This window comes from Ochlerotatus camptorhynchus, unplaced genomic scaffold (genome assembly GCF_037179485.1).
Source record: "Ochlerotatus camptorhynchus isolate MF236.1 unplaced genomic scaffold, CSIRO-AGI_Acam_v1.1 ptg000209l, whole genome shotgun sequence".
NCBI classification, from domain to species: domain Eukaryota; kingdom Metazoa; phylum Arthropoda; class Insecta; order Diptera; family Culicidae; genus Ochlerotatus; species Ochlerotatus camptorhynchus.
Genome location: NW_027040699.1, coordinates 1,038,665 through 1,052,580, shown reverse-complemented (window position 1 = coordinate 1,052,580; position 13,916 = coordinate 1,038,665). Strand labels below are relative to the sequence as shown.

At 39.9% G+C, this 13,916-nt stretch overlaps 1 protein-coding gene across 9 annotated transcripts in view; it reads right to left on the bottom strand.

Annotated features, from left to right (window-relative positions):
- Mlp60A (Muscle LIM protein at 60A) overlaps positions 1-13,159 on the bottom strand; it is a 53,015-nt gene extending 39,856 nt beyond the window's left edge. For 4 of the 9 annotated variants that reach the window (XM_065224278.1, XM_065224287.1, XM_065224285.1 and 1 more), the window contains exons 1-2: positions 13,069-13,159; positions 3,184-3,422 (exon numbers count right to left, since the gene is read on the bottom strand). In XM_065224278.1, the coding sequence (XP_065080350.1) occupies positions 3,184-3,298 (115 nt within the window). In that variant the 5' untranslated portion in view covers positions 3,299-3,422; positions 13,069-13,159. The other 5 variants (XM_065224281.1, XM_065224283.1, XM_065224279.1 and 2 more) reach the window with 5 other exon arrangements.
- Between the last annotated feature and the right edge of the window lie 757 nt (positions 13,160-13,916).

Below are 13,916 nucleotides of genomic sequence, written 5' to 3'. Positions count from 1 at the left end.
AGCACACCGTGAGCAAGTTTCAGAAGTAGTTAGATATGTGGACGTGGATTTTACAAAGAAAACGGTACGTGTTGCAGAATCTTTTCTAGGATTCATCCAGATCAACCTGAAAGACGCTGAGAGCTTAGTTGGGACCATTTTGAGCCAGTTGGAGAAAGACGGTATGGACCTCCAGGATTGCCGGTCGCAGTGCTACGACAACGCTGCTGTGATGGCGGGACACAAAAGTGGTGTTCAACAAAGGATCATCGAGAAGAATCACCTGGCAGTTTTCGTGAACTGCGACAATAACTCACTCAACTTGGTTGGTGTCAACGCAGCCAAACAGGACGTTATGATGGTGACTTTTTTTGGGACCATTCAAGCTCTCTACGTATTCTTTTCCTCCTCGACTCAGCGCTGGGAAAAACTCAAGATTGCTGTTCCTAAAGTTGTGAAATCGGAGTCAACAACCAGATGGAGCGCAAGGGTGGAAGCGGTAAAGCCCATCAACAACCACCTCGACGAGATACTCCAAGTCCTTCAAGCCATGATGGATGGTGCCACGGAGACCACAGACACACGGAGCGAAGCGAGGCAGCTCTACAACCGGATGTTGACTCCTGAATTTTTGACCCTACTTGGATTTTGGACCAACGTGCTTCTCCCGATCGACCGAGTCCAGAAAAGGTTGCAAGATCCGGCGATGAACTTCCACGATGCCGCGTTAGACCTGGAAAGCCTACGAGATCATTTCTACAACGAGAGGGAAAGACTAGTGAGTAAAGCTCTGGAGGTTGGGCTTAATCTCTGTCAAGAGTGGGAGGTTGAGACGGAAAGGCGACCAAGACGAAAGAAAACAATGGCTGGCGAAACATCTAAAGATGCTGGATTGAAAACAACGCAGGAAATCGAACGAGCTATGAAGGAGACGATCGACCGCCTGCACACCGAGATGGACGACAGATTCACTCGTTTGCACGACACTGATGCGAAGTTTGGCTTTCTTCTCGACGTCGAGGGATTATGTACCGGTATCAGCAGGGACATCTTGAAGACAAAGTGCGAGAACTTCGGCCAGACTTACAACCGTGATGTTGATGGTGAGCAGCTGTACGAGGAGATTTTGGACTTCAGAATGATGATCAGTACGAGGACGAACGTCAAACTAACACGACCTGAAGATGTTCTGCTGTTCATCGTGCAATACGGAGATGAGAGCGTGTTCCCGAATCTTCGAATCGCCATTCAGATCTTATTAACGATTGCTGTTTCGATTGCGAGCTGCGAAAGATCTTTCAGCAAATTAAAATTGATTTTAAACTATCTTCGAGCCTCCATGGGACAGGATCGGCTGAGCGACCTTGCTTTGCTGAGTGTTGAACGGGAAGAGGTCGAGAAGATTGATTTTAACTTCATTATCGATGCTTTTGCCGCAGCGAAGGCGAGGAAGATACACGTTTAGAACGGACGCAGACGTCAGTTTCTTCTAATGTACATGATTGTTAATATACATGCTTGAAAATATACAATGTGATTTATTTTGTGGTTATACTTATTTTTATAGGTTAAAGATAATCGGTTGATACTTCAATGATTCAGTACATTTTCATGGGGGGGGGGCGCGATCTCAGTACTTGCCATGGGCGCCATTTCGCCTTGTTACGCCACTGTTGCCACAGATTAAATAAATGTTCCCATTCATTTCCAAGAATCATCTTTGCGGCAAATACAACGCAGTAGGCCTGGCCGTATTGATGTTTATATCATATCTCAGATATGCTGTAAACATCAATTACACAAGAAAAACTATTAGACCTCATCTAACCTAATCATTTTCCAGGATGCTTTCTCGTACTGGCTGCGTTTGTATTCACACAGAAAAATTGATTTTTGTTTCAGGGCCTAATGTATTTTGTTATTGATTCAAACATATTGTATCACTATTTCAACAAAACATATTTTTGAATCAATAAAATGGTTTTTAGAATCAACAAACAGATTATTGACTCTACAACCGGTTTGTTGATTCAAAAATATTTTTCTTAGAATTAACCGAATAATATATTTGAAACAATATTAAAAATATATTAAGCCCTGAGTCAAAAATATATCCATTTGAATTTAAAAACCATTTCTCTGCGTGTTAGATTAGATTAGACTAGATCAGCTGGTATCGTTCGAATTCGATTCCGACTGGGAGAATGCAACGTCAAGCATCTCGACAAGTGATTCTGTTAACCAACAAACTAAGAAACTTGTGTCCAAAGCTCGCGAATCGATTGATAAACTTCGGTTTCAAGGTTAATGGTCCATCGAAACTGGTGAATGTCCTTATTATGAAGCAGCAATTAAATAAAATTGAGCCAGTTGCAATTGAAGTTCCTCTAAGCTAAGCTTACCGTGGCTAATTGCGAAGAATCTAAGGCAAAAACCATTTCTCGCTGATTTTATATCTAAATTAGACGCTAATTTTAAGTACATTAGGCTATCATTTTCGAGTTTGCACTCGAGGAGAACATTTTTCACATTCTTTCAGTTTCTTGCCTAATTCATTCACCTGCTGTCAATTCTGAGTATATGTATGTACAATCATCTGCTTGGTAAAATTTACACTTGTTCAATTATTGTTTTAGCTATTTCGCTGCTCACTTGAGTGAATGAATTTACTAATAATTGATTCACTCAAAATCGGTTAAAATGCTTTTTCTACCAAAACACAATGTTTTGAAAACTTTCATAGGAACAGTTACAATAATACTTTAAAGTAAGAGATAAAGTTTTAATACGTTCTGATTCTACTTGGAGATTTAAGATGCTTGCCTTTATTTTGTGTCAAAGATACTCCCACAGCACACAGAAGGTCATTCCTCCTTATCCCCATTTTATCACTTGAGCACACACATAAACCCTTGTCGTCGTAATGCCGCTTCCCACCCTTCTCCCGTGTACCTTCGCAGCAAACGTAAACACGTCCCAATCTACGTCACGCGGGTCTATATTTACCACCCCGTGATCGAGGAAAACATCATGTCAACAAAGATTCGCACGCGCGTTCACGCGATCCGGTTTCGGCCGAGCCGAACCGGGCAATCCGCGGCACGACGATCGACTGAACGACTTTTCCAATCATACGAAAGAAAATTGCGTAATCCTACCCTATTTTTCCGCCGATTTGCTCTTTTGAAATCACGCTGTACTTACCGCATTTGAAGCATCCCTTGTGCCATTTGTGTCCACCGGCGACTCGCTCCTCGGCGGCGTACACCGACTTGCCGCACTTGGGGCACTTTGGGTTCTCAGCTGGCTTGAAAGGCATCTTGGATGTTTTTTTTTTTCTTGCTTTGATGGGTAGTATTTACTCTTCTAGAATTTGTTGAAAAACTATCGAAATTTTTCACTCACTCACGCACTTTTATTCTTATGATTCTTCTATGTGATAGCTGCAAATGGGACGAAAGGAGAATAGATCGTAAGGAGATGCAGGAGAACTCGGATTTCGACCTAGATTGGGCGAGTTTCTATTTTTCTTTTCGATTTCGCAGTAGCAGACAGTGATCGGTTACGTATTCACAGCGTTAAAGGTTCAGGTTTCACGCAATCGGAACGGTTTTCAGGAGCCGAGGGGTCGTTCAGTTTCGAGTTCCGTTCTCGGGGTGCAAAAACTATTCTTCTGGAGAGTGGAGAGAACTAATCTTTTTGTCCGGTCTGTAGTGGCTTGGAATTTTTCACATGCACAACTAAAGAGAGAGAGAGAGTGAGAGGTGTAGAACAGGCAGGCAGAGAACACTGGGCGAGTTTGTGCGTGCTTTACATTGCACAACCGTTGGAGAGCACCGCGAAGGAAGTACTGACGATTGCCTGAGATGCAGCTAATCAATTGCACCCGAATGGATGAATTTAGACGAGAGCTGTTAGATAACAGTGGCGACGGAGATTAGACGAGTTAGCCAAATCGAAGAAAGTCATGGTTGAAGTTTTTTTTTTAATAGCCGGCAATGGCTACATCTAGTAGGTTAGGTGCTTTGGTTCCGCCAACTACAGTCCATGGTCCGAAATGGAAGGATGCGCAGGCGCAGCCTACTATGTCAACAATAATGAACTCCCGCTGCAATCAGGGAGTGCAAGACGCACAGATGCAACGTCGTCGCTAAAAATAAGACAAATTGAGCACTAGACGGTGGTTTTCCGTCAAAATTTTGCGCAATGTAAGTCACGCGTTTCGTTCGGATCGCTACGTGGTGCGGGTTGCAACTATGTTGTCCGAGGTTCGCTCGCGTGAGGTAATGGGTTTTCACTCTAGTCTAGTGAGTAGAGTCGTAACACCTGTGATCGGTCATTGCACGGTGCAGCAACCGTATGGTTGCTTTGATCTGATGCAAACAATGCACTTGAGCAGTCAATCACTGCAAGCTTCCTGTCAACTGTGGCTATCTTGGAATGTGTGTTTTTTTTGTAAAGCAACTTTACGCTTAATTTACTTCAATCGTCTTATTCTTTTTGAATAAAACATATTTAATTACATGCACGTGCCAAACTGTCAAATAAATTGGTCGAATCCGAGCAGGGAGCTGCGGCATATTTCGTGATCTTCGTTTCGAAGCAATCCCACTCCTACACGTGAATGTTTTGCACGATTTTCCTCGCACGGACGACGACGACGACGGTAACTGTAGTGCGGTGGGCAAAAAAAGAAAAACGGCACATTCCATGGGGAAGATAAATGGGCCGAACGGTGGAAAATGTACGCGGCGCGGGATGTTATTTGTAGGGATCTAAGAGATTTTCGATGTCGTGCCTTGGCACCAGGCCAGGACAGTGCGATGTTGGAGTGGTGTGAACCGGGCTGAAGCTGTAGGCGTCCGTACTGAGGGGTTTGATTGATTGATACGTGTAAGTGTAACGCTACCAGGCAGTTGGCCGATTGGTGCCTCTAACCCTTTTTAAATGATTGGAATTTGGCATGCTTTACAATGTTCTGACAGTTTTTGGAATGTCTTGCAAATTCCACAATACTGGAAATAGTTGCAATCAATAACAGCTGTCATATCGACAAAGTCAATTGATATAGATCATTGCACGAAATGATTTAACCTCACTTTTTTGACAATTCAGGGGCCTGTTTACAAGATGTTAGAATTTGAAACGGAAGGACGAAATTTTTCGTTTTTCGTTGCCGTTTTTCAGTTTATTATCTAAGTGATTTTGGATCTCTTGTAAAATTTGCACTTGGTGCTGTAATACTTAAATCCTGGTCATTGTTAGAGAACTAACACTCATAGCGATGCCAAAAAAAGAACTTTACTTCCTTGTAAATAAGCTCCCTGAACTACTGTCAACATTGTTTTGATGTCGTTATCTCGGTAATCCATGAACATGGGTAGAAATCGACCTAGCTCGGTCAAAAGCAGGGGTCTGACTTTCCACCATCTATACGTCAGGTGGGTTGTATAGTCATGGAGATCCCGGAATTTTCACTAAGTACTCGGAACTACTCTGAAATCCACGTAATTTCCTTAAAAAAAACTCTAAACTTTCGTGAATTTCTCTGGACTTCCTCGAAGTTCTCTGAACTTCCCAAACATTTTCTTCTCAACGATCCCACTATTTTCCTGGAGTTGATCAAACTGAACTTGATGTTCTTTTGAAGTTTTCAAAACTACTCTGATATGCACGGAATTTTCCTTAAATATATTTATATCTTTAAACTTCTCTGCACTTCCCTAAAGTTTCCTCATTTTCTCTGCTGATCATCGATCTTTTCTGAAGGCCCCGAATATTTTTCTGGATGTAATTTCCCTGAAGTTAATTGAACTGCCTTAGAGTTTTCTGATCTGCCCTGAAGTACTTGAAACTGCTCTAAAATTCTTCCGATTTTCTAAAGCTCTTGGTACTGTCCTGAATTTAACAGAACTATCCTAAGAATTCCTTAACTGCCTTGAAAATTCCTGAACTTCTGTGAGGTTCTCAAAATACTTCTGAACTTTTATAAACATCTCTGAAGTTCTTTAAATTGCTTGAGAATTTGGACACCTGTTAAAATTTTCCGTAATTTTCCAAAAAATTAATGGAACTACAATGATCTTCCCTGAGGTTCCCCCAATTCTTGAAACAGCCCTGAACCATATGGCACTTCATTTAATACCCTCCCGCATTTTTCGAATGTGCAAGAAACTTCTTCTGAAGTTCTCGGAGTTTCCTTGAAGTTCTCGGATATTCCTTAAAGTTTTCTGAACTTCTTCCTGAAGTTCCCGGAGTTTTCTTGAAGTTTTCTGGACTTCTGTGAAGTTCTCGGAGTTTTCCTGAAACTTCATAACCACCCTGGAGTAATTTTGACTTCCCTGAACTTTCCGGAACTTTCTGAAGGTTCTCACAATTTTCTTGAAATTAGAACGAAATAATTAATGTAGTTCTTAGATTTTCAATGAAGTTCTTGAATTTTTTCTGAAGTTCATGGAACTGCTCTTAAATTATCTAAACTAATTCTTCGTTATCTTAAAACTTCGTCAGAATTTCCTGATATTTAACGTGCTTTCCTGATGTTATTTGAACTGCCCAAAAGATCTCTGAACTTCATAAAATTCTGTAAGGTTCCCTGAATTTCTCAGCATTTTTGAAAAGATTCCGCAACTATGGGAAATTTTCCCAAAGTTTTGAAAACTTCTTTGAACCTTGCGGAACGTTCCCTAAAATCTTGTATTTTACAATAGATTTTCTGGAGTTCCCTGAAGTTTTTGGTACTTATTTGAATTTGCCTATACATCATTCATTTTTTAATTCTTGAAATATGTAATTTTTCCTCGGAACTCCTCGTGCAATTTTTCTAAAGTTTTCCCTTTTTTTTGTATTGGAATTAAAGCAATGCGTCCATTGATTCGAACTTTTTTCTTAAGTTAATGGAACCTGCTCTGAAGTGCTCTGTGCATTCTCGAAGTACTCGAATTTACCTTAAAACCTCTTATATTCTTTGAAGTTCTCTTAACTATCCTGAAGATTTTAGAACATCATAAAGGTTCGCGCAATTTTCTTGAAATTTATGGCTCCGAAGTTCTCTGATCTTTGCTGAAGATCCAGAATCTTTTTTCAAGTTCGCGAGACTGCCATGAAAATTATGGAATTTCCCTTAAGGAAAGGGGTTTTCAAATTATCTTGATGTTGTTTTAACTTCACAAGTGTTTTCGGCATTTTCCTGAAGCCGTCGAAACTTTGTAAAAAATTTCAAAAATTCTGAAACTCCTTGAAAGTTCCAGAAATTTTCTTGGAATTAATCGAACTGCCCTTGTGTTCTCTGATCTGTCCTGATGTCTTCCCTGAAGTTTTTCGTACGGTCCTGAAATAAATGGAACTGCCCTGAAAACCTTTTAACTTTCCTGAAGTCCCTGGACTTCTATATTACTGATGTTATATCAAGTTCTCTTGAGTTCTATGGAAATTCCAGAAATTCTCGGACCTTCTTCAGGGTTCTCAAAATTTTCCAGAAGTTAATAAATCTGTCTTGATTTTTTTGGAATCTACCCTTACTGATGTGTACTTTCATAAAGTATTGGGTACTTCCCTGAAATCATTGGAAAATCCCTTAAGATTTGTAGACCTAGGTTCTCAGAACTACGTGAAACGTCTTTCAAGATTGAACAATTAACCCAAGTTCCCTCTACTTTTCTGAAGTTCTCTTGACTTCCCTTAAATTCTGTGAATATCTCTGTTCTTAAGATCTTAAAACTTATTCAAAGCTCCTGCAGTTTTCTTGAAGTTACTGCAACCGCCTATTATTTCCCAACATGTTCCAAAAGATTTCGGAACTTCCCGAATTTTTGTTCGTCAAACTTCCCTAAAATTCCTGGAATTTCCATTAATTCCTCGGAACTTCTTTAAAGTTCCTACAATTTTTGTGAAGTTAATGGAACTACCCTAAGGACCTTTAATCTTTCCCTCATATGGACGGAACTTCCCTGAAGCTTCCGCTATGCTTCTGATCTTCTTCTTCTTCTTCTTCGCATTTCAAGATTATTGCATATCGCATATTAGCTTATTGCGTGCTCGCAACTTAGTGTTCTAGATGCACTTCCATTGTTATTAATTGAGAACATTCCATGCCTGTACCATTTTTGCATTGGTATAATTGTGTGGCAAGTCCAATCATACTTCTATGCCCAGGGAAGTCGAGAAATTTACCAACCCGAAAAATTCCTAGACTGGACTAGGAATCGAACCCAGCCACCTCCAGCATGGTCTTGCTTTGCAGCTGCGCCTTTACCGACTGAGCCAAGGGAGGCCCCTTATGCTTCTGATCATGTTGCTGCAATTTTCCTGAAATTAATGGAACTTGCTCTAAAGATCTCTAAACTTGGTTGAAGTTCTCTGGACTTCCATGAATTTCTTGAATCTTAAGTTTACTAAATTGTAATGAAGGCCTCTATACTTCTCTGAAGTTCTTGACTTCCCCAAAATTCTGTGGATTTGCCTGAAGTTCTAAAAACTTCTTTAAAGCTCCTGCAGTTTTCCGGATGCTTTTAGGTTCCAGAATTGTTCAAAAGTTTTTGCAGTTTGTTTATGAAACTATCTTAAAACTCCTGGCATTTCCATACATTACTCAGAACTTCTTAAATGTTCCTACAATTTTCGTGATGTTAATCGAACTACTCTAAGGATTTGTAATAATGGACCTGCCCTACAGATTTCTAAACATGCCTGAGGTTCTCTGGACTTCGGTAAATTTCTTGTACCTTAAGTTTACTAAATTTTCCTGAAGTCTTCTCTACTTCTCTGAAGTTCTCTTGACTTCCCTTAAATTCTGTGGATATATCCGAAGTTCTGAAAACTTCTTTAAAGTTCCTGCAGTTTTCCTGAAGCTAATGGAACCGCCTTTTAGTTTAAAATTTTTTCCAAAAAATTTCGGAACTTAATTTACGTTCCCACAGTTTGTTTTTGAAACTTCCCTAATATTCTTGGCATTTCAGAACTTCTTTAAAACTCTTAAAAGTTTTCTGAAGTTAATGGAACTACCCTAAGGACCTCTAATTTTCCCCTGTTTTTCACGGAACTTCCCTCAAGCTCTTTCTAATAGAATTTGCCTGAAGTTCTGTGGACTTCCATGAATTTCTTGGATTTCAATGATTTTTTTCGGAAATATTCTTAAGTTTGTTAAAGTTTTCTGAAGTTCTTTGGAATATCCTTTAATATTTGGAGCTGATCGCTATTTTCCTGAAAGTCTTATACCCTGGACAGACTATGGCTTATATCATGTAATATAGGCTGTCTTGCAATTAGCACTCATACATTGGATTTCCAGTGAAAACTAGATGTATGAGTGTTCATTGCAAGACAGCCTATATTACATGATATAAGTCCTAGTCTGTCCGGGGTATTAGCGTTCTCGAAATTTACCTAACGTTCTCAAAATATCTCTGAAGTTTCCGCATTTTTTTTTCTGATATTCATGGAACTGCCCTGAAGTTTTCAGAACTGTCCCATGGTTTGCTCAAAAGTTGGAGATGAATGGATCTGCCCTGAAGCTTCAATAGTCTTCACTGAAGTGAACTTTCCCGAAATCTTTGGGGACTGGACTGAAGCTGTAGGATATTTGAGCGCATCCCAAGCAACATTGCAAGTTTTATCATGGTTTTAAAGCATTCTACATGTATAAATTATGGTCTTCAGTCTACATGGGATATGTACATATCCCAAGTAACAATATTGGTTTTATGAGGGTTCTGTAGATCATGATTTGGACTTGTAGAATGCTATAAAACCTCGATAAAACCTGCAATGTTACTTGGGATGGCGGTCCAAATAAAACCAGACTATTCGCACCGGGATTTCTTGGAGTCATTGAAAATTCTAGCTAAAAGTTTCAGAGCGTTTCGTAACTTCTGGACTTATCGAAGTTTGAAGAGTTTTTGAAGTTCTAAAAGTTCCAAAAGCTCCGGAAGTTCCTGGAACTCTCCAGGTGTTTCTAATGCTTACAGTGTTTTCAGAATGCAAGGAAACTTTTAGACCGAAGAGTTTTCGGATTTTTTGGACTTCCGATACATGATGGATTTTGTTTTTTAGTTGCCGGGATTTTTCGGAGTCCTTGAACGTTCCAGTTGATAGTTTCAGAGCTTCTCGTAACTTCTAGACTTATAGAACTTTGAAGAGTTTTTGATGTTCTAAAATTTAGAAAAGCTCCGGAAGTTCCTGGAACTGTTCGGGTGTTTCTAAAGCTTATGGTGTTTTTAGAATCCGAAGAGTTCAAGAATATTTTGGCACTTCCGATACTTAAAGGATTTTGTTTCCAGCTGCCCGGATTTTTCGGAGTCCTTGAAAATTATTGTTAAAAGTTTAAGAGCTTTTCGTAACTTCTGAAGTTATCGATGTTTCAAGTGTTTTTGATGTTCTAGAAGTTCCTGGAACTATCCTGGATTTCTATAGTCTATGGTGTTTTGAGAATGCAGAAATATTTCAGACCAAAGACATCTGGAAATTTACTGATTTTTTTTCAGCAGCCGCCCAAGTAACAATTTGGGTTTTATTAAGGTTTTAAAACTTGAAATGTAACCTGGGCGGGATGTTTCGCAGTCCTTCAAAATTTTCTGGAGTTATCGATGCTTAGAGAGTTTTTGAAGTTCTCGAAATTCATGGAAATGTCCGGGTGTTTCTAAAGTTTATGGTGTTTTGAAAATACAGGAAACTTTTGGACCGACCAGTTTTCGGAATTTCGGGACATGATTTTTTTTTTTAGTTGCCGGGAGTCCTTGAAAATTCTAGCTAAAAATTTCAGAGCTTTTCGTAACTTCTGACGTTAACGAAGTTTGCAAAGTTTTTGATGTTCCAAACGTTTCGGAAGTTCCAAACGTTTCGAAAGTTCCTGGTACTGTCCGGGTGTTTCTAAAATTTATTGTGTTTTGAGAATGCAGAAAACTTTTAGATCGAAGAGTTGTGGGAATTTTTGGACTTCCGACCCTTGATGGATTTTTTTCAGCTGCGGGAGTCTGAGAGTTCTTGGAATTGCGAGAGTTTGGAGTTATTTGAAATTTTACAGAATTATCCAAGGAACCATTAGTTCTAGCATTTTCTGGAGCACTTGGGATTTTAGGACTTCCAGTAGCTCAACTTTCACTACTATCAATAAGCTTCGTATCGGTCTGTTCAAAGAATTTGAGAAGCTCCTATACACCATACACAACTTCAGTGTAGGGTTTCCAGCATTCCTGAGTTCCGAGATTTAAGGATGGCTCTTGAACTTAAAAGCATTTCTGGACTTCTGAGAGTTCCTGGTTCAAATTACTTCGTAAAGTTGCATTGAGCGGTTATCGTTCACTAATTGCATCTGAGCTGTCAAAACAATGCTTGTTAGCTCACCAGGAGTCGATACAGAGTTCTGTAATGATGTTTCTCTGGTTTTGCTTCGCCGGAGTTTTCCTAGCAAATTCTATCGATAATATCTATAATAATTAATAAAATCTTTTATCCGCTCGGTCACCAGCTTTTACTCTGCCAGGATCCCAAGGCTACATTGAATCTTTGCTAGAAATTGTCTGCTTTGAGTTTTATATATTTCATGCAAAATACATAGCATTTTCCATGTCATGTTTTGATAAATGCCATACGAAAAGTATATTGAATTAAAATTAAAATTTTCCAATTATTTTAATCTGTCACTGTATCTGTATCGTGAGCAGTCAAGATTTAGAACTGAAAACCGGGAAACTGATGAAATTCAATGATTTTTAAGATAACAGAAACTTTCTTTCAAACAGCTTCTACGATTTTAACCGTTGCCGAATATGTTAAATTTGGCTGATTCAAGCTTGTAACCCAATATTGCGAACTTTTTCAATTATTTATTTATATTTCGTTAAAATTGTGTAATAGTGGAGTAAATGTATGCCAAATCTAGCATCTTTTCGCAAACATTTATATACATTGTGATTTCATAAATAAACATGAATTTATAAGACTTCCAAGAGGCTTGGTTGGTTATTTCATGTTTAAAACATTACTCATTTATTGGAAATATACAAATTTCACTATGCTTCTACCTTAAATTTTTAAATAAATTTTCCCACTGATTCACTGCTATTTCTATCAACCAATTTCAGTACACAATAGCCCGCATTTGTGGCATATCTTTAGGACCCACGCACTTCAAAATTTCAAAATTTTCACCTAGTTCTCACACATTCAACACCGTCTCATATAGAACAAAAAAGTCCACACCTCACCCGACTCAACGGCGCTAAAAATAGCTTTCCTCCGGTGCATCATTTTTAATTTACGCCTGGCCAACTTCGACTCGCTGGTGCCACCACCTCCAACGCCACAATCTCACCACTTCCGAACCCATCATCTCGAGATCGAGGTTGCATAATTTTGGAACAGTTGGAAAATAATTCCACCGCCACCTGACGAATGGACTGCACACGCTCCTCTCAAACAGTCGCTTGCTTCGATCGAGGCACCGTGCGTCTCCACCTCCAGCTCAGCACCGCGCTCACTCAACTCAGCAGGCTATGAATTTTCTAATACACATCCGTTCAAAAATAGCACCTTTTGGACACACTCGTCCTCTCTCTCTCTCTATATATCGAACAATGTTTGAAGATTTCCATCTTTGCTCCGAATTCCGATTCTTCTAGAAAGCGCACAAGTGTTTCGTTTCCATCTGCCGTAAACACTCTGCCACTTTGCCTTGAACCGGGCTTTTATTTTTCACTTGTCCCCATTTGCTCCCCTTGAAATGGGTCTTTGATGGTCACTTTGTTTTCGTTCTCAAGCCACTTTACTTTGTTCCGTTCCGTTCCGTTCTTCCAGAAGAATAGTTTTCACTCTCAGCGTATCACTAATCGCACAAAAAAGTTTCTTCTCCTTATGCAAATTCCAACCTGCGTTGGTTCGTTTGATTGATTCTTTGGAGGGCAAGAAACTGACTGCTACACCACACAAGAGTTGCGAAATTGCACTGCAAAGCTGCACCCGATGGTATCGAGACGAGAGATCCTTGAAGACTGATCGAGCCTTGACGCCGTCGGATGGGATTCGATCGGTTGGACGGAATTTGGAATCGCGAAAACCTTATTGGAATTCCAACACCACCGGAAACCTACTCACTATCGCTGTGTCCTAAACGCCTCGAATGAAAACGGGAAAATATCTCCGACTACCAACCGCGTCGTAATTCGAATGATTGAATGGGGTAGCGTGCACTCGGTAGTCTATGTATCGGGCTGCACACGGCACGCTACTTCTTTTTACGGCCAAAAACACCACCCGAAACTCCGCTCTCTTTCACGCGCGGATCACGGTGGGCCCGTTCACTCCACCGGGAAAAGCTAGGCAGGAGACGTGCCACCAACACACAGCGTCTCCTGAAATGGTGGCTGAGTGGTGGTTGCACTTGTACATACATTCATCTCGGTGCTTTCTAAGGTAGTCCATAAATTGTTGAACATTTGTTTCAGTAAGAAAGCGAAGAAAATTGCAAATTGTTCTTGCTCACTGTCATCACAGTAGGCGCACCAACAGAACTTGAGACATTTGTTTAAGCAAATCGAAGTAACGAGAAATGCCATCGAATTAGCGGTAAAAGCTAATTCTACGTAAATTTGAACAAGGGCCAGCGAGAATCGAATTCATTGCTAATCAAATTTTATCGTTATTGCTTAAAAATGGTGCAATTGGCATAGTGCTAGATATTTTTATATTGCATCCATTAATTACTTCACGCGAAAATTGGCCAAAATTAACCCCTTGTCACAAATTCTCACATTTTCCTCGACCTCCGTTAACACTGTTACGTAATGCAATCATTGCCCCTACCCTCTCAATGAACGATGTGAAAAAAATCGTGCATTGAACAAAACAAAACAACTGAAGTTCTATGGACTTTTTGGATGTTATACGGACTTCTCGAAAATGCCTCGGACATCTCAGATAGTATACGGACTAGAGAGGGTCTA